We start from the raw sequence: 26,637 nt of genomic DNA on the forward strand, positions 1-26,637 counted from the left end.
GCACCGGTGTCACAATATACCCAGTGATACACCGCACAACCACACCGGTACATCACAACATACCCTACTGACAACAACACCGCACCATCACACCAGCAAGCCAAATACCATGCATCAACCTCGCCGCGCGCTGGCACCACGGCGCCGCACACACACCCGCTTGCGGTGTACACACACCCGCTTGCGACACACACACACCCGCTTGTGGTGCACACACACCCGCTTGCGACACACACACACCCGCTTGCGGTGCACACACACACCCGCTTGCGGCGCACACACACCCGCTTGCGACGCACACACACCCGCTTGCGACGCACACACACCCGCTTGCGCTGCACACACACCCGCTTGTGGTGTACACACACCCGCTTGCGGTGCACACACACCCGCTTGCGGTGCACACACACCCGCTTGCGGCACACACACCCACTTGTGGTGTACACACACCCGCTTGCGGCACACACACACCCGCTTGCGGTGCACACACACCCGCTTGTGGTGTACACACACCCCCTTGCGGTGTACACACACCCGCTTGCGGCACACACACACCCGCTTGCGGCACACACACACCCGCTTGCGGTGCACACACACCCGCTTGTGACACACACACACCCGCTTGTGACACACACACACCCGCTTGGGACATACACACACCCGCTTGCGGTGTACACACACCCGCTTGCGGTGTACACACACCCGCTTGTGGCGTACACACACCTGCTTGTGGTGTACACACACCCGCTTGTGGTGTACACACACCCGCTTGCGGTGCACACACACCCGCTTGTGGTGTACACACACCCGCTTGCGGTGCACACACACCTGCTTGTGGTGTACACACACCTGCTTGTGGCGTACACACACCCGCTTGCGACGTACACACACCTGCTTGTGGTGTACACACACCCGCTTGTGGTGTACACACACCCGCTTGCGGCGTACACACACCCGCTTGCGACGTACACACACCCACTTGTGGTGTACACACACCCACTTGTGGTGTACACACACCCGCTTGCGACGTACACACACCTGCTTGCGAGGCTTCAGCTTGTCCCTCCACTCGCGCATCTCCCCGCCGTGCTGCTCGTCCAGCTCCTTGAGCTTCTGCGTCTCCCGCTCCACCAGCAGGTGGCACTTCTCATTCTACACAGACACGGACAGAGATCACCACACTACACTCCACCCCCCCCCGTGGAGCCTGAGACAGACTTTCGAGGCGAGCGCCGTTAGCGGCCGGATCGGAGGGATCGGGGTGGGGGGGAGATCAGAGGAATCAGAAGGATCGGGGGGGTAAGGGGGGGATCAGAGGAGACGGGAGAGATAGAGGTTTTGGGGGGGGGGGGCACCGAGGGAGCGTCCACCCGCCCTGCTGGCATCACCTGCATCTGCTGCAGCTCGCGCATGTTAGCCTCGCACTGCATGCCGAGGTCGCGCATCTGGTTGTCGTGCTTCTGTTGCTGCTGCTGCCGCTCCGCCTTCTGCCGCTTGTCCTCCTGCTGTGCAAACTGTGGGGGGCCGGATATGGGGTGGGGGGCAAAGGGGGCGGGGGGGGGCCTGGTTCACCGCCACGCTCACACCTCACCACCCCTCACACCTCACCACCACCGCCCCTCACACCTCACCACCACCGCCCCCCACACCTCACCACCACCGCCCCTCACACCTCACCACCACCGCGCTCACAAGGGGCGAGGCGGACCTGTTTGATGCGGTCGCGATTGCCTTCTCCGCTGCTGGATGGGTTGATCTGCAGGCTCTGCTTGAACATGGCCATGCGCGTCTTGGCCTCGCTGCGCTGGTTCTTGGGCAGGCGCACGCGCTCCTGCGCCTGGCGCGCCTTCATCTCCTCCAGCAGGCGCTGGTTGTAGCGTGTCATCTGCTCCTGTTCCTGCACGCGCCCACCGACAGCGTCGTCGCGACGTTACCGCCGACAGCGTCGTCGCCCCCCCGCCGGCACGGGGGTCGAAGGCGACGGTGACCTCGCCCCGGCCGGGCAGCGGCCCGAGGGCAGCCCCGGCCGGACGTGGAACGAGGGCGCGGCCGCGGCGCCGGCGAAGTCGCCGCGGCCCGTGTGGATGCAGGCCAGCGGTGGGACGGCTTCTCGCTACCAAGCGCCCTCGCACTCGTCTGGCGGGCGACCGCTCGTCAACTCGCGCGCAGCCTCGGCCGCCTCCTGCCCGCCGTCATCGTGCGGTGATGGCGGCGACCTGGCGCGAGCCGCGTCGATGAACACGGTGTTGTTGCCGAGCCAAAAAGGTTCGTCCCCTCCCCGGCCCCCCCCAACCGGTACCCAATCGGCACGGCCAGTCCGCTCGCGGTGCCAGGCGAGCGTTTTCGCGGTGGGCCCCAGGAGGCCGCGGTGCGGCACCACACCGAGTCCCGGCTCGCATGCGGAGCGCGAGTCGGGGGGGGTTCTCCCACGCCTTGTTCTAGGCGTGGAGACGTGACCCTTGACCCCAGACCCCCCCCCCACCCCACCGCCTCTCCACGCACCTTGTCGTGGCGTTTGAGCAGCTGGTGCCGCTGCAAGAAGAACTGCTCCTTGAGCTGCTGCTTCATGAGCTGGTGGCGCTCCTGCATCTGCCGCTCCTCCAGCTCCCACATGCCGGCCTCCCTCGCTGAGTGGGCGGGGGAGGGGGGGAAGAGGGGACCGGGGGACGGTGAACACGACCGCCGAGCGAGACTCGGGGTTGCGAGTGACCATGGAGATTTCATGGCAATCGTTGTTGGCAACGGTTGGCGTACTGTGGGCCGCTGTAAAACACTTCACCATATTCTCCGCATTGTAAGACACACCACAAACTTGTGCCCGGTGCCAGTAATTTGAGGCAGATCTGCTCATGCCATTTGCCAAAATCCTCTATTGTGCAACCGAGATGACAACATCCAATCATAACGCAGATAAGAGGTCACATGACTTACCAAATGTCGTGTGCTCTGAAGACCAATCACGTTTCATCCCACGCCAATTTTCAACAAACACCGTTGTCATTGGGACCTCCTTTGCCAGTAACAAAATATGAGGTAGATGCTCACCCCGAGCTCTCATTAGTGCATTGTCTTTGTGCTGGACGCCTTTTGGCATCCTCTGGTCTAAGCTGTCTCTGGTGTGGACCCATCAGTTTCAAAGACAATGCATTAACTATCAGTTTTTTTTTGCATTTTGACCACAAGTATTGTGGTGAATGCAAACATGATTACTTGTAAAAGGTTTCAGTTTGGTGTTTTAACAACTTAACACAACTGCTTTGGTGTCGGATAAAAGCGAGATGAGGAATCCCAGCAACATCGTCTTGCTAGGGAACGGCCCGCAGAAGCAGATACCGCAGATCCCGAAGGCCTACGCAACCACCGGTACGCAACAGGGAACCACCTCCCCCCTTCGTGCCGGTGCCGTTTCCACGTGCATGGGGGGTGAGGGGGGGCGAGGGGGGAGCGTCGCGTCGTCACCTCGCAGCAGCTGCTGCTTGTTGTGCAGGCAGGTCTTCTCCGTCTCCGCCACCTCCACCTTGTGCTCCATGATGATCTTCTTGAGCGCTGCGTCCAGATCCTGCTGCTGCTTCGTGATGAACTCCGTCTCCTGGGCCATGGGCACACGGGGACCCACGGGGGGGTGGGGGGTGGGGCACGGGGACGCACGCACGGGCACAGGTGCGAAGAAGCACGCATGGCCACACATGCACACACCACAGCGCGCGGTCACACGCGCACGCAGGTATGGGCACACACACACAGAGCACGCACATTTTCACGTGCAGCACGTGCCTTGTACGCACATATTTCGACCAACACGCACACACAAACACATCTTCACAAACACGCGCACGTGAACGTTAGCGCCAGGCCGTTCCCGTGAGCGCGTGAGCGCACGCAGGGCCCACGCGGCGTCCCGCATAGCGGCAAAAACCCGGTGCAGATCTGGCGGCCAAAGACTTTTACTGGAGATCCGAGTCTGGCCTCCTCCCCCACCAATCCTCCTCCGCGCACAATGGACCACTCCATGTCAATACTCATCTGTGTTTCCCTGGGAGTGTTACATTTACAGCTGGGGGGGGGGGTGGGGGCAGAGATAGGGACCTGGACAGCAGAAGCGACGACGGCGATGATGGGCGAGATGGTGGCACATGGCCCCCATTTCTTCAATTTAAACTCGACAAATGAAGGAGGGCGGGGAGCAGCAACGCCGGGGTTGGGGGAATCTCGTTAATGCAGCCACTGCACACTGTAAATCGCGGTTAAACGCGGTTAATCACTGCAACCTCACGGCACTCAAGCGCATGGGGTTAGCGCGGGCACCATCAGTGGCGCCGTGGCGGTGCCGAGGGGCCCGTAGCTCCAGTCCGTCCCTCCCTGGGCCCCGGTGTGGCACTCCCTGGTCCCCAGCCTCTCTCCATCCAGGGAACCCAACTACAGCCAGGAACCTACAGCATCGTTCTTACGACGACCAATCAAGACAGCCGGTTCTTGTCACGTGATCTGTCGGGCAGCGATTTATCATCTCCGAGGGGGGTCGGCGCTCTGGTGGCCTGTCATGGTTTTGCCCTCCCCCCCCTCCTTGTGCGAGTCGCCCCCCACCACCCCAACCCCGCACCTTCCTCAAGACGCCACTGATGGGGACGGGAAGCGGGGGAAGTGGCAGGGAGCGGAGGGCGACCCGCACTTACGCTGGGCAGTTTGGCGTTGCACAGGGAGAGGGAGGAGAGCTGAAAGCTGTGCACAGGGATCTGTGCCAGACCCTGTGGAGCCAGAGACAGCTGACAGCGTGAGGGAGGGGGGGGGCCGTGTGGGATGGGGGGGAGGTGTGAGCACACCAACGCACGCCGCCGGAACGACCGCATGCACACGCGCACCAGTACGCAGCACCGCAAGAACACGCACCGGCGGATGACCCGCGTGTCACGTACGAATACGTCCCCCCCGCTTCGCACGACGACACGCATAAACCTACGGTGATCACGCTCGCAGTCCAACACGCGGCACACCACCACACACGTCCGCACCGTCGTACGACGACAACATCAGCCGCCATTCGCCACTAAGTGGCGGCGACATCACCGTCGTGCTTGTGCCAGGCTAGGTGCACTTTGAGGCTACGTGAAGTGTCGAAAGGCTCTCGCTGGCAAGGGGTCACGGGACAGACCCAGGTGCTACGGATCAACTATCGGTTACGCGCACACACACACACACAATCGTCCGCACACACACACACACAATCGTCTGCACACAATCGTCTGCACACACACAATCGTCTGCACACACACACAGACACACACACAATCGTCTGCACACACACACAATCGTCTGCACACACACAATCGTCTGCACACACACACACACACAATCGTCTGCACACACACAATCGTCTGCACACACACACACACAATCGTCTGCACACACACACAATCGTCTGCACACACACACAGACACACACACACACACACAAACACACACACACACACAGACACACACATACAGACACACACATACAGACACACAGACACACACACAGACACACAGACACACACACAGACACACACACACATACAGACACACACATACAGACACACACATACAGACACACACACACACACAGACACACACACACACAGACACACACACACAGACACACACACAGACACACACACACAGCCCGCGGCGAGCGCGCCATCCTCGTCAAGTCCGACGGGAGGCGCGGCACGAATCCGACGACGCAGTGGAAAAGACGAGACGCCACGGCCGCGAACGAGGGCCCCCCCCCCCCCCCCCCACCGGTGCCGCCCCCCACCCCCCCCCCCACGGCGCTTCCCTCCTTTTCCTCGCAACGGTTGCCACGGCGCCCCCCCGGTGCCCCCCCGCAACCATGGTCGGGGGTCTTGAGCGGCAGCGGCGGTTACCTCGGACTTTTGCCTGAGCGCGAGATCCTCCCGGGTGCGTTTTGCGTGGTCTTTCCTCTGCTCTTTGGGGAGTTTGTCCACTTCACTCAACACCTACGGCATGCAGGAGGGGCGCACGCTGGGTCAGGGTTCCCATGCGGGGTCAGGCTCGCTCCACGGCTGGATAGAATCCTACAGCGTGCAGGGTCACTCACTCTACAGCTGGTTAAGCGTGTATGCGGCAGCATGCGGGGTCAGGCTCGCTCCACGGCTGGACGGCACACAACATGCAGGGTCAGGCTCGCTCCACGGCTGGACGGCACACACAGCGGCGGGGCGAGCGAGGCCGGGCGGCACAGGGGAGGAAGCGTGGCGGCACGGGAGCTCGCGCCGTTGCCTTGCGCAGAGCGAGCGGCTGAGGAGGTGTCCTGGACAAACCTGGTAACCCACGAAAGCTAAAAGCTCATTGTCCAGCAGAGTAGGGCTTTGTTTAAGAAGAATAATAGTAAGTGACGTGTTATCGTTATACACAGCGGCGGCCTCGTTGGTGCAATCGCAGAGGAGCCACACACGAGCGGGAGGGCGGCAGCAGCCGCGCCGCGCGCTGGCGCTGCCGATAGCCGGCCAAGCTCAGCGGCCCCCTCCATGTATGAAGCTGTCGTCAGCCAATTAATGAGCCTCAGCACGTGTGGGAGGCGAGCAGAGCGGCTGGATGAAACCTCCGCGTGCAGGGGGGCGATACTCGATCCCATACAGGTGGAACGGGCGAGGTCCACATTTTGCCGTCCCGCCGCCTTCCCCTGGCGAGCCAGGGTACGGCTCCTCCTCGGCGTGCACCCACAGGAATGTAGCGTTACAACGTTCGTGCGATCCACCAACCCCCGCTGCTGCCTCCACAACAGGGCTGGATTTACAGGTCGCGTGCAGCGTAGGGAACACCGGCACTCGGACTACAGTTAAGTGGACGGAAGAGGCGATACGATCGACTCATTGTTTGTGGGGACACGACAGAATCCAAGTGTCCCAACGTACATCTCCCTCTCTCTACATATACGGGGGTTACCAAGGATTTGCAAGACACGCCACAGTGAGAGGCCGGGACGGGCGAGTAACGATCCACAGACCCTGCGTCGCGTGACAATAGGGCGTCTTGAAAGCGGCGCGCACTGCAGGGTCGCAGGAAAGCCAACAGGACGGTCGACTCCTCAATGGAATGGCGACCCCTGAATCGGGGGAATTGACTGGATCGTTACAAGCCGAGCGGGCGCATGCAGCGACACTGCCAGGCAATGGCGTGCAGGCTGCAGTAACGTGCAGGAGCGTGCAGGAGCGTGTAGGAGCGTGCAGGGGTTCAGGAGCGTGCAGGAGCGTGCAGGGGTTCAGGAGCGTGCAGGGGTTCAGGAGCGTGCAGGAGCGTGCAGGGGTTCAGGAGCGTGCAGGGGTTCAGGAGCGTGCAGGGAGGTTGGGAGGTGGTGCAGTGGGAAGCGAACTCGGAAGTCTGTTACGAGGAGGCTGGCTGTGCTGGAGAGGCGCAGGGAGACGGCACGCAGGGCGGCAGCGCCACCGTGGAGGCTGGGGTTAGTCGGACGGGATAGACAGCGCCGGCAGCTGGCGCACGACAATCGGCCTGGCGCCCACCGCCATCAAACCACCTGGGAGCCACTGATGAACACAGCGCCAGTACCCACGAGGCATAGAAATGCAACCAATTACCCCTGGGATCACTGGGTCGGCCCAACGACCTGAACCAATTGTCCATACAATTCGACCAATCAGAGTCAAGCCCTCGACTGCAATAACAGCTGCGGGGGAGGGGAGGGGGAGACCGACACCACCCAAGCGGACGATGGGAGGGAATGCTACGCCCAGAAGTCACCCAGAAGTCACCCAGAGGTCGCCCAGCGACAGAAACCGCGTCCCGTGAGAAGCGTAGGGAGAGCGCGCGAGACAGCGGAGAGAGCGGAGACAGCGGAGAGCACCTGAACCCGATCGCGAGACGTCACCGCGGGTAGCGATCGCGGCAGTGGCATCGGCACGGAGACCCAGCGACCGCAACCGTACGGCAACGACGACAACCGCTCCAAGCGAGGCCCGCAAAGCGTCGACAACAACCGTGGTGGAGTCGCACCGGACTGGGCACAAGCGCTTGCGTGCATGCGTGCGTGCGTTTGTGCGTGCGTGTAATCGAATGCAATCATGAATGAGCGTGGGCACGCGCGCTTGGGCATGAAAACGAGCTTGTCAACGTGCGCACGCTCGCAAGAACGCGTGCGTGCGTGCGTGCATCCGTGGACCGAGGTCGCCGCCAATCGGTGACCGTGGCTGAACAAACCGAATCAACGATCGAGCGAGCGACCGGACGAACGCTCGTGGAACCGCGTTCACGGTCGACGTTCACCAATGAGCCCGAGTCGCTCTGACGAGCAGACCGGCGCGTTCATTAACAAGGCTGCGACGTCAACCGGCGAGCGCGCGAGAACGCGGGCGGGCGGGCGGGCGGAGTGTCCCCCGCACCGCCCGCTCGCCATCCTCCCGCCCTCCTCTCCCCTCGTTGGCGCACCTCCTTGCGGCGGTGCTTGAGCACGTCGTGGTATTTGGCCAGCTCGCGCTCCTGCTCGCCCTTGATTCGCCGCGCCTCGTCGCGCAGCCGCGCCGTGTGGTCCGCCTCCAGCCGCTCGATCGACTGCTTCTGCTGCCGCTCCAGCGTCTCGATCTCCGTCTCGTACTGCTTCTTGCGCGACTGGGGGAGGGGGCGGCAGGGGGGGGCGGGGGTGGGGGGGTTAAGGGAGGGGGCAGGTAAGTAACGGCGGTGGAAACGGTGATCGCTCGATTCCAAGTTGAAGCTTGCTTGGGTCGCGCGTGGCAGCACCACGCGGTGCACGGTGCACGGTGCCACGTGTGCCGTGTTGGTGCTCAAGAGCACGACGAACGTCAACTCGATAGTGCGGTTAGTGGTGCGGAGTGTGCCGTGGTCCTCCGAGGCTGTAAGTGTTGAGTGTTTGGCGAGCGTGATGCGGCGTATGCAGTGCGTTTGATGCAGTGAGTGTGATGCGGTGAGAGAGTGGCGAGTCAGAAGTGTGTGGCGAGTGAGCGGTGAGAGCATGATGAGTGCGTGGTTAGTGTGGCGAGAGCGTGGCGAGTGCGTGGCGAGTGCGGTACGTTGGCCTCCTGCTCGGAGCGACGCAGCATCAGCTCGCTCTGCTGCGTCAGTTTGCTGTTGAGCTCCTGCTGCGCCCTCTGCTCCTCCTTCTGCAGCAGCCGCAGCTCGCGCAGCTCCTGCCGCCTGCACGCACGGGCGACACGGGGAACTCGCTCGCCCGCTCGCTCGCCCGCCTGCTCGTCCGCTCGCCCGCTCGCTACTCTCCAACCCACTCACTCGCCCACTCCGTCACTCCCCTACCCACTGCAACCTGCCCGCTCACTCGTCTACCCACTCGCCCGCCCAACTCGCCCACCCCCCCCGCCGTGCTCACCGGAGGAAGCGCATCTCCTCGTCCTTGCGGTGGTCGTCGTTGATGATCTTGCTCGTGGTGACGCTCACCTCCACGCCGTCCACCATGAAGCGCCGCGTACGCTTCAGAGTCTTCTTTTCCCGACGCATATCCTGGTGCGCGGTGGTGGGGGGCGGACAGAGGGGGGGGTGGCAAGGGGGGGTCGGGGAGGGGGGGGGCAGACGCCGCCAACTGTGTGAGCCGCACGAACTTTAAACACGAAGCAGCAGGAGGCCTCCCGCATGGATCACATGCGGCACACCCACACACTCTCTTGATTTACAGTCGGTGTACAATATACAAGCATATATGCAGTGTCCAATTGTAGATAAGTCTGAACCACAAGAATGACCACGCCGATGATGATGATGACATGGACGTTGATAAACAGCCCCCCCCCTCCCGTGGTGTGCTGCGTGGGGTGCCACCTGCAGTGAGAGGGACCCCCCGCCGCCCGCCTCCTTGCTGCGTGCCAACGCGCTGTACATGGACAGGCTGATGTCCACGCTGCCCGTATCCGACATGGAGGCGCCCGAGCTGTCCGTGTCGCCCGCGCGCCCGTTCCGCACGGGCTCCGGCGCCGCCGGATCCGGGGTTCCCCTCCCCCCCGCCGACTCCTCCTCCTCCTCGTCGCTCCTCCGTTCCTCCTTGCGGGAGGCGGGGACTGGCTCCGCTCGCTCGTGCGGTTCTTCCACCCCCGTCCCCGGTTTCTCCCGCTCCTCCTCGGCCTCGGTGCCCGCCGGCACCGCCGGCGCCGCCGGCGCCGCCGGGGCCTCCGTCTCGGCCTGGCCCGTCTCTCCGGTAACCGCCGACGCCTCCTCCGTGCTGTCGTCTCTGAACTCGAGCGGCGGCGGGGGGGTGTCGCGGCCGCCCTCCTCCCCGCTCGGCGGCGCGTCCCGGAATTCCGGGGGCGGCTCTGGAACTTCCTGCACGGACGGCGTCCGGGGCAGAGGCGGGAGCGCGACGCCCGCCACCGCCGCCCCCGCCGGCACCGCCTCCTCCTCGCCGCCCACGCTCACCGCGCCATCGGCGCTCGGTTCGGTTACGGCGGCGGCGGCCACCGCGGCTTCCGCGGCTGCGACGCCGTCCGAAGAGCCACCCGCGGCCGATGCCATCTTGTCCCGGGATGCGGGGTCCGTCTCCTCGTCGCTCTCCTCCTCTGCCTCCTCAAACTCGATCGAGTCGATCACCTCGTTCAGCATCGCGATCGTCACCTCGACGGACTGCGACGAGGGCATTGCTCCCTTCAGCGCCACCTCCTCGCCGGACTCCGCCGCCGCTGCCACCGCCACTTCGTCGCCGCCCTCGCCGGACCGCTCCTCCGTTTCTGCAGCGACGATGCTGGCCAACCCGGTCACCGTGGCAACGCCGTCCTCTGGTTTGCTGTTGTCGGAGGGCATCTTGGCAACGATTTCACGAGTCTCAGCCGGTTCCGCTACGGGTTCGGGCACGACTACAGGGGTGGCGGCCGGGGTCACGGCGGGGGTCACGGCGGGGGTAACGGCGGGGGTCACGGCGGGGGTCACGGCGGGGGTCACGGCGGGGGTCACGGCGGGGGTCACGGCGGGGGTCACGGCGGGGGTCACGGCGGGGGTCACGGCGGGCGTCGGGAGTGGCTTCTCGTCCTCCAGGCTGGACACGCTGATGTCAGAGGCTGCGCGCTTGTGTCCAGGTATCGACTGCTTTGCACACGTACGCACACGCGCACACACGCGCACACACGCGTACACACGTGCGTGAGGTGGACCGCGACCACGACTGGCCCCACAGAGCAGCTGAACGGCATCGCGCGTGTGTGCGTGTGCAAGGGCGCCCGTGAGTACTTGTGCGAGTCTGCGTGTATACGTGTGAAAGTATACACGCGGGCGAGCGGGCGAGCAAACTCACGGGCGTGCCCTCGCTCTCCTCGTCGTCCTCCTCGGAGCGCTCATCCATCACCTCCTCCTCCATCACCTCCGCCTTGGCCTCGGCGATGAGCTCACGCAGCGGCTTCACCGCGGCCGCGTCACTCACGAAGGCGTGCTGGGCGTGGGTAGGGGGGCGGCACGCTCGTTCACCCACGGAAGCCTCACCTCTGGTTCAGGAAGGCTCTGTGTGGTGCCGGTGTGGTGTCTGTGTGGTGCCGGTGTGGTGCCGGTGTGGTGCCTGCGGGGTGCCTGCAGGGTGTCTGTGTGGTGCCGGTGTGGTGCCTGTGGGGTGCTGGTGTGGTGCCGATGTGGTGCCTGTGGGGTGCCGGTGTGGTGCCGGTGTGGTCTCTGTGGGGTGTCTGTGGGGTGCCTGTGTGGTGCCTGTGTGGTGCCAGTGTGGTGCCTATGGGGTGCCAGTGAGGTGCCAGTGTGGTGCCAGTGTGGTGCCGGTGTGGTGCCTGTGGGGTGTCTGTGTGGTGCCTGTGTGGTGTCTGTGTGGTGTCTGCGGGGTGCCTGCGGGGTGTCTGTTTGGTGTCTGTGCGGTGTCTGTGTCCCTCCTACTGCACGGACCTGTAGCAGCTGTGGGGCAGACCAGCGCGTCTCAGGGTTCTTGTCCAGTGCCTTATGCAGGAAGTCGCTGAACTGCGGGGACCTGGGGGGTGGGGCGGGGTGGGCGAGCGGAGGAGAAGACACCCACGGCAACTGACCACCGAATGCACGGGAAGTGGACCGTAGCGGCACGCCGCTCGACGCACTCGAACGGCACGTAGCAGGTGTGCGTACAGTGTACATGTGGTGGCGGCGGCGGGTTCACCAGCGCGACGGGGCGAGCAGGGTAGGCGGCTCGCCCTTGGCGATCTTGAGCAGCACGCGCATGGGGTTGAGCTCGTGGTTGGGCGGCTCCACCTGCGCCATCTCGATGAGCGTGATGCCCAGCGACCACACGTCCGCCTTGTAGTCGTACGGCGAGTCCTTGAACGTCTCGCACATCACCACCTCCGGCGCCATCCTGCACGCCGCCATCGCCGCCGCACGCACGGCACAGTGGTTTACTGCGCAGCCGTGGGGGCAACCGCGCTTCTGCTTCAGGGCACGGCAGGATGAAGAGCGTAGCTGGCGTGTCGTGGTGCGGTGTATCTTGGTGTGGCGTGGTGTGACGCGATGTGGCGTGGTGTGACGCGATGTGGCGTGGTGTGACGCGATGTAGCGTGGTGTGACGCGATGTAGCGTGGTGTGACGCGATGCGGCGTGACGCGGTGTGGCGCGGTGTTCTGTTGCGTGGTGCCCCACCAGTACGGGGTGCCGATGAACGAGTCTCTCCTCTGCAGGGTCTTGGTGTTTTTTGCGGAAACTCCAAAGTCAGCTGGTGGGGAGGCAGAGCGACAAATTTAGAATGAGCAGAAGGGGTGGAGGGGGGCGGGGTGGAGGAAGACGAGGGGGAGGGGGGCGGGAGGGGTGGAGGGGGGCGGGGTGGAGAGGGACGAGGGGGAGGGGGGCGGGAGGGGTGGAGGGGGGCGGGGTGGAGAGGGACGAGGGGGAGGGGGGCGGGAGGGGTGGAGGGGGGCGGGGTGGAGGGGGACGAGGGAGAGGGGGGCAGGAGGGGTGGAGGGGGGAGGGGTGGAGGGGGGCGGGGTGGAGGGGGACGAGGGGGAGGAATTGACGGGGAGCCATGGTGACAGATTAAGAGCGGTGTGTGGAGTAATGGAGAGCCACGGAGAGTCACAGGGAGCCATGTAGGAGTAACAGAGCGGTACATCCCAGTGTGTGCGTATGCAATAAGAGATTGCCGGTTCCGGTGCCCAGAGCCAGTTCCGGTGCCCGTCCTCACCGAGCTTGACCTCGCCGTCGAGCGACAGGAGAATGTTGCCGGCCTTGAGGTCACGGTGGATGATTTTGTTGTCGTGGAGGTAGCACAGCGCCTCGAGCGTGTAGCGGCACACGACGCGGATTTGTGGCTCCAGCAGGGGCCGGTCCAGTTCTACACGTGTACGACACAAACACACACGTGTACGACACACACACACACACACATGTACAACGCACACACACACACACGCACGTGTACGACACACACACACTTAAGTGTACGACACACACACACACGCACGTGTACGACACACACACACGTGTACGAGACACACACACTTAGGTGTACGACACACACAGGTGTACAACGCGCACACACAAACACGTACAACGCGCACACACACACACACACACGTGTACAACGCGCACACACACACACGTGTACAACGCATACACGTACAACGCGCACACACACACGCAGTGTACAACGCGCACACACACACGTGTACAACGCGCACACACACACGCACGTGTACAACGCGCACACACACACGCGCGTGTACAACGCGCACACACACACGCGCGTGTACAACGCGCACACACACGTGTACAACGTGCACACACACGCACGTGTACAACGCGCACACACACGTGTACAACGCACACACGCACGTGTACAACGAACACACACACACGTGTACAACGCACACACACACACGTGGACAACGCACACACATACGAGTACAACAAAGATCCCCCGTACAGCCTTAACAGACTGTAGGGGCAAGTGCTGTTAGCGAGCACCTATGAAGGCCGGAACGGTACATGAGGGGGTGGGTGGCCAGCACCACACACTCCCCAGTGGCGATGTTTACACACCACACCAGGTATTCATTTGAGGCTGAGTCGACCTAGGGGAGGCCCAGGACCGGTTCAGATAATCGTCACTGGTGTTGGCTGTGAGCGGGAATCGAACCCGGGTCGCCGGGTTCATAGCGCAGCATGCTACCCGCTACACTATCGCTCCCCGAGTACAACACACACACAATCGTGTACAACACACACACACAATCGTGTACAACACACACACACAATCGTGTACATGAGACGCACGCAAACAAGGACACCCAAGTGGAGAATCGAACGCAGGCACACGTCCGCTCGCCCCACCTGCATTCATGTGCGGGGCTCCCTGACACCTGACCCCACAGCCGCCCCATGTGACTCACCCAGCATGATGGCGTCCAGAGCACCCCCAGGGCAGAACTCGATGAGGATCTAGAGGGGACACACAAAGACACACACACACACACCGTCTATACACACACAATAAACAGCGAAGATCCCCCGTATAGCCTTAACATATTGGTTGCTTTTAGCAAGCACCTATGAAGACCGCCACGGCACACAGCACCACGAACTTATTTGAGGCCGAGTCGACCTAGGGGAGGCCCAGGACCGGTTCAGGTAATCATCACGAGTGCTGGCAGTGAGAAGAAATCGAACTCTGGTGGAGTTTGTGGCACAGTGCGCCAACCACTGTGCCACTGCTGTATGTATACACACGCACATAGAGACACACGCACAGACACACGTACAGAGACACACGCACGCACAGAGACACAGTCACTCACAGACGCACATAGAGACACACGCACATAGAGACACACGCACATAGAGACACACGCACAGAGACACACGCACAGAGACACACGCACATAGAGACACACGCACATAGAGACACACGCACATAGAGACACACGCACGCACATAGAGACACGCGCACGCAGAGACGCACACACGCACACAGACGCACGCACAGACACACACGCATGCACATAGAGACACACGCACATGGAGACACACACACGCACATAGGGACGCACGCAAATAAACAGTCCTCTTCGCTCACTAGTTTACACTCCTCCCTCAAAACTCACTTTTTTTCCCGACCTCACCGCACGACCTCTAAATTCCAACTATAACCACTTCCTCTTCATAATCACATTACATGGCTACCATCTATTCCCCATCCATCCAATCCAATCATCATCATTTGCTTTCATCAATTTTGCTTTTACCTAATTCACGCACTACAGATTCGCCCATTGCTTCCTCTCATCCATTTCATTCACCTCATCGCCACCATTACGTTCATGTGTGCCATTCTTAATTCTCTGTAAAGTGCCTCGGTTAAGGCGCTGTATAAATTATGTTAAGATAACCTGAGATGCACAGAGACAGATCTCCACATAGCCTTTAACAAGCTGCTGGGGCAAATTATGTTAGTGAGCACCCACAGGCAGGAGCATACACACACACACGTACACAGACATAGACACAGACACACATTTACACACACCCACACATAACAACAACCGCCATTCGCCATTAAGTGGTGGTGACGTCACCACGACGCTTGTGCCAGGCCATGTGCACCTTGAGGCCACGTGAAGTGTCGAACGCCCGCGGGTAGGAGGTCACGGGGCAGACCCAGGTGCCACGGGTCGACTCCTCACACAATCCCGCCTGGTTAAACCCAGGATGGATCGTAGGCAGGCTAGCCTAAATGTTTCTAACAGGTGAAGATGTTCTATTAGGGGGGTCCAAGTTTCGCAAGCGTAGAGAAGGGAGGGAATGACCGTGGCCGAGAAGACCTGAAGCTTAGTGCGGAGCGACACACCAGGTAGCTTCCACACAGCGTTACACAACCGATGAAAAGATATTGCCGCTCGACTGATTCGGAGTGAGACCTCTGCTGGTAAACTGGAGCTGGTCATAAGCACACTGCCCGGGTATGGGAAACTCTCCACTCTCTCCACAACTGCCCCATCACCGATTGGGAGTTGTGGGGGTGGAGTGTCCGATAGTACAAAATACCCAGGCAGGTGCTTAGTTTTGGTGGGGCTGATGGTAAGGCCCCATCTCTTAGTGGCACGCTCCAGTCTCAGCAGCAGCATTTCCAACTCCTCCTCTGAATGAGCAGCTATTACCAAAGCATCGGCATACATAACGTGGTTGAGCAATAGGGAGCCATCCCTTGACCGCACCCGGGCATCGATCAGCCTCCCATTATATCTGTACCAAATGGAGATTCCCCCGGTACAGCTATTGAAGGCTTCACGAACTAGGTGGTCAAAATAGATGTTAAATAATGTGGGAGCCAGAGGACATCCCTGTCGCACCCCAAGGTGTACAGGGAATGGCTCTGACTCCCGGCCACGTAGTTTTACCCGGGCCCGCTCACCATCATGAAGGTCCTTAATGATCATGAGCAGAGGGTCAGGTACTCCAAAAGCACGAAAAACAACCCAGAGCCCAGGCCTACTGATGGTATCATAGGCCTTGACCAGGTCAATAAAGCAGAGATGTAGGTCTTGCTGGAATTCCCTACACCTCTGCTGTAGCAGACGGACAGAAAATATGGCATCTGTGCAGGACCGTCCTTTCCTGAAACCGCATTGGGGCTCCGCAAGCCTCTCCTCAGCGTGCCCGGCAAGGCGATGTTGAATAATCCTTGCCAGGACCTTTCCCGGCACAGTGAGGAGTGAGATGCCCCTGTAGTTGTTACAGTCTGTGCGGTCCCCCTTCTTAAAGAGGGGGACCGCCAAGGCATCGTTCCAATCCTGCGGAACCCGTCCAGTGGTCCAGACTGTTGTTATGATGTCATATTAGGCAGTCTGTGCACAAACGCCACCCTCCCTCAGCATTTCGCTTGGGAGATCATCTCTGCCCGCTGCCTTTCCTGGTCTCAGACTCACACACACACGTACACAGAAATACACACAGACACACATTTACACACACACACACGTACACAGACACACACAGACACACATTTACACACACACACGTACACAAACACACACACAGACACATTTACACACACAGACATACAGACACACACACAGACACATTTACACACACATACACACAGACACACACACAGACACATTTACACACACATACACACAGACACACACACGTACACAGACATACACACACACACGTACACAGACATACACACAGACACACATTTACACACACACACGTACAGACACACACACATTTACACACACACAGACATACACAGACACACACACAAACACATTTACACACACATACACACAGACATACACACAGACACACACACGTACACAGACATAAACACACACGTACACAGACATACACACAGACACATTTGCACACACACACGTACACAGACATACACACATACAGACACACTCACACACACACGTACACAGACATACATACAGACACATTTACACACACACACGTACACAGACATACATACATACAGACACACTCACACACACACGTACACAGACATACATACAGACACACATTTACACACACACAGACACATTTACACACACATACACACAGACACACACACAGACATACACACAGACACACACACACGTACACAGACATACATACAGACACACTTACACACACACATACACACAGACACACACACACGTACACAGGCATACACACACACACGTACACAGACACACAGACACACATTTACACACACACGTACACAGACACACATACAGACACACACACACACGTACACAGACATACATACATACAGACACACTTACACACACACGTACACAGACTTACATACAGACACATTTACACACACACACGTACATAGACATACATACAGACACATTTACACACACACGTACACAGACATACATACAGACATACATTTACACACACACACTCACACACGGACACACAGATACACACACAAGTGGACCTTTAAACAAACATCAGCACGCAGCGCTTGACGTAGTAATTTTGAGGCTGACGCATTAGCGGGAATAGGATGGGGGCTGAACAGAGGGTTATATGGGGACACAGCCCACGCACCCGTGAGCACACACAGCCCACGCACCTGTGAGCACACACTGCCCACGCACCCGTGAGCACACACAGCCCACGCACCCGTGAGCACACACGGCCCACGCACCCGTGAGCACACACAGCCCACGCACCTGTGAGCACACACAGCCCACACACCTGTGAGCACACACAGCCCACGCACCTGTGAGCACACACAGCCCACACACCTGTGAGCACACACAGCCCACACACCTGTGAGCACACACAGCCCACGTGTTCTAACTTATTCACAAGCTCCTGAGCACAGGGTTGTGACGACCACAATCCCGACTCGATCTTTCCGTGTCAGACAAAAGGTGACACGTGACACCGGCCAGGCGTTTGTGGGGGGGGGGGAACAATCCAATGGAGGCCCCCTACCCACCCCCAGCAGCACAGCGGTGGCTCGAAATAGGTGGCAACGGCGGTGGCGGTGTTGGTGGCGCGTGGTCAAGGGGGCTGGTGACCCTGACCCCAATGTCACCCGGTGTCACGCGGCCTCCCCCGGGGTCTTCCGGTTCCACATTTCATCATCGCCGTGTATTATTTACACCGCCGTGCCTTGCACGTTGCAAGGGTGTATGGTTGAACTTCTTTCGCGCCGCACGCAGCCAACCGTGCTCATCAGAGGTGCCAGGACGGGGCAGCCTTTGAGACGACGACTCGGTGAGGAAGTGGTCGCAGAACACACGGCGTTCAAAACAACCCAACGCGGACGATACAGCGCACAACCAACGACAATAAACACCACGGAGAAGCAGAGCTGCGCTCGGGGCAACTCTAAGTTGGGTTTCCCATCCAGCGACTCGGAGCGCATCGTCCACGCCGACTCGCGAGGGAGCCGCAGGCGACAGCCAAGTGAAGTTTTGATCTCGTTTCTGTTTTTCTTTTGTTCCATTTGCACGATCCTAATCGCTCCGTTAGTCCACATGCGTTTAGAGTATTTGGGTACCATACATTTTCACGCGATAAGCCATTTCGTTTCATTGAGCTATCATTTGTAGCCAGTTCAATTCTTAAAAAGAGCGATATAGCTCAGTGGGTAAAATAAAAACAGTTAATAGTTTGAGTTTAGTTTGACTACACGCCGAGGGAGGGGGCCTGGGATCGCTCCGTGACTCCCACAGAGATAACCGGCTGCGGCGTAGCAAAACTACACACGGGGGTTTAAATACACATCCGCATGCGTGCTGGCGCATGGGTCAAAATACACACAGAGAGATTCTCCCTCCAGTCTGTGTATCAGAATTAGAGTCTTCATTTAAACTGGAGGAATCCGATGAGCTATGAAGCTCTTTTTCACAGATGTCCAGTATGGGCGGGTCAGAAAGTTATTTATCAGAGGGCAACCTGCTCCTGTGATTTATTCATGAGCGGGCAGCCAGCCTCAGCAGTCTATTCACAAGAGCACAGCCTGTCCCTGTAGTCCATTAATCAGAGGGCAGCCTGCCCCGCCTGCTTGCCCGTGCCCAAAGTCCTCCCATGCTGGTGGGCTCTGCCTATTAGCCGCTGCCTAATCTGAGCCGAGCTTGGAGCCAGACCACAAGCCAAGGACAAACTTCCTGCTCAAGCAACACGGAACTCGAATCGCGCGGGCCATGGCATTCCAGGGGCATGTTCGCCCTTGCGCGGTCCTCCCCCCTCCCGGGGGGGTCAATTACACGCGCGATGATGCCACCGCCATCTCATCGCTACAAAGGCATCGAGGACGGTGACGCCGCGGGCAGCGTGCCTGTCCGCATGCCCGCCAGCCCGGGATTAGCGTGGTGACGACGACCGGCCCCACGTGCCGCTGGGAAGAGAGAGCCCCACCAAAGAGTTTCAAAATGGCACTCCCGAGTTGGCCAGGTGGCTCATAATGTCACTGCTGAGACCTTGGGTTTGAGCCATGGGTCTGGGTGTCTTGTCTGTCGCTTTATCTCAGGGGGTTTATAATGGCCAGGTGGGTGACACTGAGATATCCTGGGCTGGAATATGGGTGTGCAGAGTTGATAGTTTATTGCGGTCACCAATGAATGCACAAAACAACGCTGCTGTGTAGCACGTCTTAGGCCATTTATTCTAAACATTCTCAGGATCTTAGACGAGTTGCTTTAGTTTGGCTGTTCGATTCTTTGGAATTCACAGTGAATCTTAAAACTCCTCTGTATATGTTCTGGAATTGCTGAGGCAATACAGTTGGGTTACGCACACACTGGTCGTAAAGTAACATTTCTTTTTTTGTTTACTCAAACAAGTTATTCATAGTGCGAGTAGATGTAGGAGGCGTGTGTGTTTCACAAGTAAGAGGAGGAAAGGAGGTGCAAATTGAATCCATCTGGCAACCCAAGCTCGGCACACCGTTATAAACACAGCCCCGTTGCTTTTCCGACAGAACAAAAAAACTAAAAAAGCAACCGAAAAAAACCCCACAGAGAACACAAAAGTTCCCCGGCAGCGCGCCCACACAAGGCGCGTCGCTCAGTGACAGCCCCCCCCCCAACCTCCCCGAGCCCCACCACCCCGGCTTCCTGCCTCGGCCTCGTTCACCAATCGGCGTCGTCATGTTCCGTCGCGGCCGCCGCCACGAGCAGGACCGGACGGCCAGCGTTGAGCAAGGGGGGGGGGGCGACAGGGCGGTGGCGGCGGCGGTGGTGGCGGTGCGGGGATTGTGCGGTTTATCACGGCGTGGGGGGAGGGAAATGTGTGCCTCGAGCCGATTAGCGTTTACTATAACGGCGCTCGGCACGGGGGTCGACGGCGGGGTACGCGGCGCTATCCTTCTGCACGACGGAGCGGCGGGCGACACCCTAGCCGCACCGCACCTGGAATGAATTCCAATTAAATTTACAGCTGCACCGTTAGGCGCGGTGACGATTACAACGCGGCTGCGATTCATTACACTTGACGCGATTAGCTCCGCGACTGACCCCAGGTCTGGCACCGCACCGCAGAGTGCTGTGCCGTGCTGTGCCGTGCTGTGCCGTGCTGTGCCGTGCTGTGCCGTGCTGTGCCGTGCTGTGCCGTGCTGTGCCGTGCTGTGCCGTGCTGTGCCGTGCTGTGCCGCACGACACCACAACGCACCACAGCACACCGAGTCCTACACCAAAGTGTGGTTCACAATATGGCTTGCCACACCACGTCGCACCGCAACAGAATGCAATATGCCATACCAGAAAATGACACACGGCACCGCATACACCATGACCATCACTGCAATGTGCCTTAACAGACTGTTGGGGCAAGTGCTGTTAGCGAGCACATATGAAAGGCCGCCATAGCACATGAAGCACCACTCCCGGCCAGCACCACTCCCGGCCGGCTCTGTCTCCCTAGTCGCGATCTTTACACACTGCACCAGGTCACTGGTGTTGGCCATGAGCCAACATGGCCACCACCAGTGCGCTAATCACTACACCATCGCTCCCCCCTAATGTGCCACACCACAATCCAGCACCCAGACGCATGTGCCCCGAATCGTACCGATCTGCCCCCCCCCCACCACCACATACTGCCCCCGTTCCATATGCTCCACCTTGTATCGCAATGTCACCGTAAAGTCCCAGCCTCGAAGACAACCTCGGCCCCTATGCATCCTTTGCAACTTCCTCCTCTTCCGCCACTACCACCACCACTACCGCCAAGAAGGATGTCTCTCTCTCTCTCGAGGTTGCTCAGAGGCTAAGCCGCCATGCCATTGCTTGCATATCAGAGAGCCACTACCTGTGGCTCTGAGGCTGCGCGATTCCCTATGGTGCAGGCCCTGCTAGGTCAGTCACCGAGGGCTTCAACGCCGAGCCATATGGTGTTCCTTCTTCTCTTCATGTCAATTACAGGGGCTAACACACATGCGCGTACACACGCACAAACACGCACACGTATAAGCACGCGTGTACCCAGAGCTTGTAGTCGTAGTAGAAAGCATCCATAAGCTCGACGATGTTGCGATGGTGACAGGACGCGAGGATCTCGATCTCCACCATATAGTCCTCCAGCTCCTCCTCGCTCTTCGTGTCGATCACCTTGGCGGCGGCGAGCAGCCCAGTCTCGCGGTGCTGAGCCTGCGGGACACGCACATGCACACACACACGCTGACACGAGCACTCACACACACGTGCAGACATGCACGCTCATGCTTGCACTCACGTGCACGCACACGAGCGCAGACAACCTCGCGCAAACGAGCGCGCACACGCTCAGCTGCTTCACGTTCTGAGGCCTGTGCTCAGCAACATGCGCGTGTTTACGCACGCGTGTGCGCCGTTACACATGTGCACATGTGCTGACATGCAAAGACAAAGAAGGTCCCTCACCCAGGATGGATTCTGAAATCGCTCTGCAGTGATGTTAGTCATTTCCGGGAATCGAACCCACTCCCACGACCAATACGAAATGGGGAGCACTCATCCAACAGTGGATTGACAGAAAGGGCTGTACATGTTCATATACACACGTGGAAAAAGAGCTCCCACAGCAAACATACAAGACAAAGATCTCCGCTATAGCCTGAACAGACTGGTGGGGCCAGTGCTGTGAGCGAGTAGCACCTATGAAGGCCGGCATGGCACACGAGGGGGTGGGTGGCCAACACCACGCCCAGTCGCCTTTGTCTCCCCAGTGGCGATTTTTATACACTGCACCAGGTACTCATTGGAGACTGAGTCGACCTCGGGGAGATCCATGACTGGTTCAGATAATCGTCACTGGTGTTGGCCGTTAGTGGGAATCGAACTCGGGTCGCCAGGTTCGTAGCACAGCGCGCTAACCATTACACTGCCGCTCTCACACAAACTAAAACACACATACATGCACATGAGATGTGGCACATGTACAAACACTATCATGCATGTGGGCCTGCACCGACACGCATGTCATTCTATGTATTAATGAATTAGAACGTTCCATGTGGCTCATCGCTTGAGATGGAACATCTTGTTTGCACGCGTGTCCAATGTGTCAATGGACATTTGCCAAATGGCTGTTGCACGCTGGGGTACTCATTTAGACCAAGGTGGGAGACAGGGGTGGCCAGGCACAGTAGTGGCCCCTCGCGCGCCATGAGCACGTTAATACGCACGGGGAGTACATTTCTCTTTCCTGCTGCCGCCCCCCCACGGCTCGAACTCCATCCCCCGGGGAGGCTTGCGCTGCTGAACCGCTTCTCCTGTTCAAGTCCATGTGTCGGTGCGCGTGTGCTGGCGCGCGTGTGCGCGTGCCGGTGCGTGTGTGCGTGTGCCTACGTGTACAACGCCCGGGAGAGCCGACACTCGGCGATTGACAAGGATGCCCACGCGTGGCCCCCGTGTTACCGCCCGACGCCGGTGAGGCAATACACACCGGCGACGCCATCACCTTCCTGTTCGGACTGACACCGCACCCTCATTGCTCGCCGTGCCAAAACACGTGGCCACCCAGCCAGATCCCACCACACCCTGGGGTGCGCCGGCCTGCTCGGTGGTGGCGACGGCGGCGGTGGAAAAGTCCGTGGCCAAAACGGGTGGCATTGTGCCAGGGTGGTCTGGTGTGTGTTGTAGACCCACAATTGTGAAGCACTGGCTGGGAAATCGGGTGGTGTCGTACCAGCATAGGGTGCTACTATTGTGCTGTGATATATGTTAGTGGTGGGTCCAGAGTGGCGTGGTGTCCGTGCACCGTGGTGTGTGGTTCCTGTGTGCGTCGTGATGCGGCGAGGGGCGGTGTGCTGCACATTGAAATCAGTCTCCACCCTCGTGGTCTCACATCCTCACCCGCCCTACGAAGACAAAGCGGCCACCGCGCAGCAGCTAAGCCTGGGTAAAGAAGTGACTCGGCCACAAAACCTCAGCAGCGGGCGTCACACGGTCATTGGGCCAAACTCCAAAAGGAGTCGTGGGTCTCTCTGCCCAGGGGCACCCTGCACAACCCTTCCCCTAAAGATTTCCATTACACAGTCGGGCCCTGCCGACGTCACGACTTGGAGGAGGGGGGTGGGGGCTCCGGTAACAGAGAAGCCGCTGTGTGCCCGAGCCGGCCAAATCCACAGCACGCGCTTTCGCTCATCCCCACGCTGTGCCCCACCACCCATTAGCCTGCTACGTGGGACATAACACCCTGTTAACCACCCTATATCAATCGCCATATACAACCCCAACCCAATACCCACCACCTTATTACCCCACCACGTAGGTCCGCCCACCCAATAACCCAACAACCTTATATCGCGCCACGTGTGTTCTACCACCACCCTGCGTTTGACCACCCAGTTACCCACCGAGCCAAGCTCTCTTTACGCGGGCCATTCAAACCCCGACCTCCGACACCGCGAATCTTGGATCCTGCCGACACCACAGACCATCTTTTTTTCACGAAATCCCCTGCCAAGGAGGCCCCAATCCCTTGGATTAGCTTCCGGGAGAGGGCATAGAGGAGGAGGGAAGAGTCCCCGTGTGGGGTGCAACACGCACGGGTTCCCCTGTGGGGTGCAACACGGACGGGTCCCCCTGTGGGGTGCAACACGGACGGGTCCCCTGTGGGGTGCAACACGGACGGGTCCCCTGTGGGGTGCAACACGGACGGGTCCCCCTGTGGGGTGCAACACGGACGGGTCCCCCTGTGGGGTGCAAAACGGACGGGTCCCCCTGTGGGGTGCAACACGGACGGGTGCCCGACGATTGCCAAGTGCCCGGCCAAGTGCCACGGTCCATGGGCCATGAGCTGGGATCCCACGAATCGATTTTTTTCGTTACCAGGTAAGCGATAGAGCGCTCTTTTTCAGAAGCGACCTGGCCACAAATGATAGCTCAACGGCGTGGCATATCACGTGGACATTTATAGCAGCCAAATACTCTAAACGCACGCTTCTAAATGCGAAAGGAAAAACCTGACGACCCGGAGAAATGTCGACGCGACCACGGGGAGAGACGGGGAGAACACGCAAACTCCACAAATATACAGGCGTCAGGGTCGGGATCCAGTTGTTGTTAAGACTTTCGGACCCGCCCCTACTGGGCATCTGTGGGGGGGGGGGGGGAAACGATCTTCCCGGCTTCATCGGATTCCACAAGTCAAAATAAAGATTCCGATTCTGAAGCAACGACCTAGTGTAAATAAACCCTGTGAGGTAGCCGACACCTCGCTACCCGTGTGCGCCCCCGCAGGACCTCGACGCGAACCTGGGGGGGGTCGGGGCTCCCTGTAACCAGGGAAGACCGCGCGTGGTCTCTGTGAAGCCACCAACTTCCGCCTCGCTTCTCTGGTCGCTCGCCGCCGCTAAACGACCGGAATTTCCAGAGTGGTGCCAAGTCAACGCGGCTCGGCGAGGAGGTCGCTGGGGGCGGCTGGCAGTAAAATGGGTGGAAGTTATACGACCAAAACACACACACACAAGGGCGCGCGCGAGCGAGCGAGACTCGTCAACGACGCTCGCGGGGAAGGGAGGTGGCGACGGGGAGCGGGGGCACAGAAAGTCACGACCACCGTGGGGAGGAGGCGATGGGAGATCGGGTGGGGAGGAGGCGACGGGAGATCTAGGGTGGGAGAGAGACGAGAGGAGAGACGCGAGGGAGCCGGAAAGGGAACACTCACGCCCAATGCCAGCCACACCTTGCCGCAGGCCTCCGCTAATGCTTCGCCGTTTCAAGTTTTAGAGATTAAAAAAGCCCTCGGCGAGGTAGTCTCGCTGCCGCGGGCATCAAAAAAACAACAGCTGTTACAACAGCGTATATGTCACACACCCTGCACGTGTTCGAACCTTGCGCACGACTGGATATTGATCTGAGAGGGGGTGTCGCCGTGCGGTCCTGACCGGTACCTGTACAGGATATATATGTGGGTCCCTGTAAATTACTGTATTGTATTCGACCGAGTCCTTGTAACCTCCATGGCTGTGTCCCTGTACAGCATAGACAGGGTCCCTGTATAGCCTTTGAATGGGTCCCCTGCACAGTCGATGAATGGAGCCACGCAGAGTTTACGAGTGGGTCCGCAGTACACGCCGTGAATGAGTCCCCGTTAGAGGCGCTGGGCCGCCGGGAAGTGACCGCGCGCGGGCCCCGAGTTCTCGTTCCCACCTTGAAGACTTTGCCGAAGGCTCCGTCCCCCAGCTCGCCCACGATGAGCCAGCTGTCCTCGGGGTTCAGGTCCCGCTTCACGTGCTCGTACTGTTTGGGCTTCTTCTTGTCGGGGCCCAGCTTGAAGAACTTGCGAAAGTTGAGGAAGGCCATGGTTGTGAAAACCCCCGGGGGGGGGGTGTGGGGGTGGCCCCTGAGGCCTACAGAGCTCGGCCGAGCAAGACACGCCCTCCCCGGCGGGGCGCGCTAGCCGAGATCGGCGGGGAGAGTCCGGAGCCTTGCGGTTCGGCTTCAGCAGGGCCGCTCGTCCTAAGCCGCGGAGGGGGGGTCGCGACCCCGCTTCGAGAGTCCGTGGAGACAGAGAAGCGCGGGGAAACACCGGGGGGGTACCCCGCGGCTCGAGTGGAACAGAGACACGGGACGCCAACCCCGTTTGAACCGGGAGGCAGAACGGACAGCCGCGCCCCGTGACGTCACCACGCACGCACCTCCCCCCTCCGTGGTCTTGCCTCCTGACGTCACCACGCACGAGGCGGGCGTTCTGCGACCCAGACGTCACCACGCACGGACTGGTTCCCAGCGTTGTTGACGTCACCGCGCAAAG

General features: G+C 59.7%; 1 protein-coding gene across 3 annotated transcripts in view; it reads right to left on the reverse strand.

Moving 5' to 3' along the window:
• LOC116941404 (serine/threonine-protein kinase 10-like) overlaps positions 1–26,536 on the reverse strand; it is a 29,870-nt gene extending 3,334 nt beyond the window's left edge. The window contains exons 1-18 of one of the 3 annotated variants that reach the window (XM_032952488.2): positions 26,034–26,536; positions 21,882–22,046; positions 14,316–14,364; positions 13,109–13,258; positions 12,571–12,643; positions 12,095–12,289; positions 11,851–11,932; positions 11,261–11,395; positions 9,802–11,052; positions 9,356–9,486; positions 9,042–9,165; positions 8,443–8,622; positions 4,674–4,745; positions 3,460–3,589; positions 2,503–2,627; positions 1,709–1,897; positions 1,389–1,514; positions 1,039–1,152 (exon numbers count right to left, since the gene is read on the reverse strand). In XM_032952488.2, coding sequence (XP_032808379.2) covers positions 1,039–1,152; positions 1,389–1,514; positions 1,709–1,897; positions 2,503–2,627; positions 3,460–3,589; positions 4,674–4,745; positions 8,443–8,622; positions 9,042–9,165; positions 9,356–9,486; positions 9,802–11,052; positions 11,261–11,395; positions 11,851–11,932; positions 12,095–12,289; positions 12,571–12,643; positions 13,109–13,258; positions 14,316–14,364; positions 21,882–22,046; positions 26,034–26,186 — 3,444 coding nt within the window. In that variant the 5' untranslated portion in view covers positions 26,187–26,536. Of the gene's footprint in view, positions 1–1,038; positions 1,153–1,388; positions 1,515–1,708; positions 1,898–2,502; positions 2,628–3,459; positions 3,590–4,673; positions 4,746–5,903; positions 5,997–8,442; positions 8,623–9,041; positions 9,166–9,355; positions 9,487–9,801; positions 11,053–11,260; positions 11,396–11,850; positions 11,933–12,094; positions 12,290–12,570; positions 12,644–13,108; positions 13,259–14,315; positions 14,365–21,881; positions 22,047–26,033 lie in introns of all 3 variants that reach the window. The other 2 variants (XM_032952487.2, XM_032952489.2) reach the window with 2 other exon arrangements.
• Positions 26,537–26,637: the final 101 nt, after the last annotated feature.

This window comes from Petromyzon marinus, chromosome 11 (assembly GCF_048934315.1).
Source record: "Petromyzon marinus isolate PM22_M1 ecotype Great Lakes invasive population chromosome 11, UKy_Petmar_22M1.pri1.0, whole genome shotgun sequence".
In the NCBI taxonomy this organism is placed as follows: domain Eukaryota; kingdom Metazoa; phylum Chordata; class Hyperoartia; order Petromyzontiformes; family Petromyzontidae; genus Petromyzon; species Petromyzon marinus.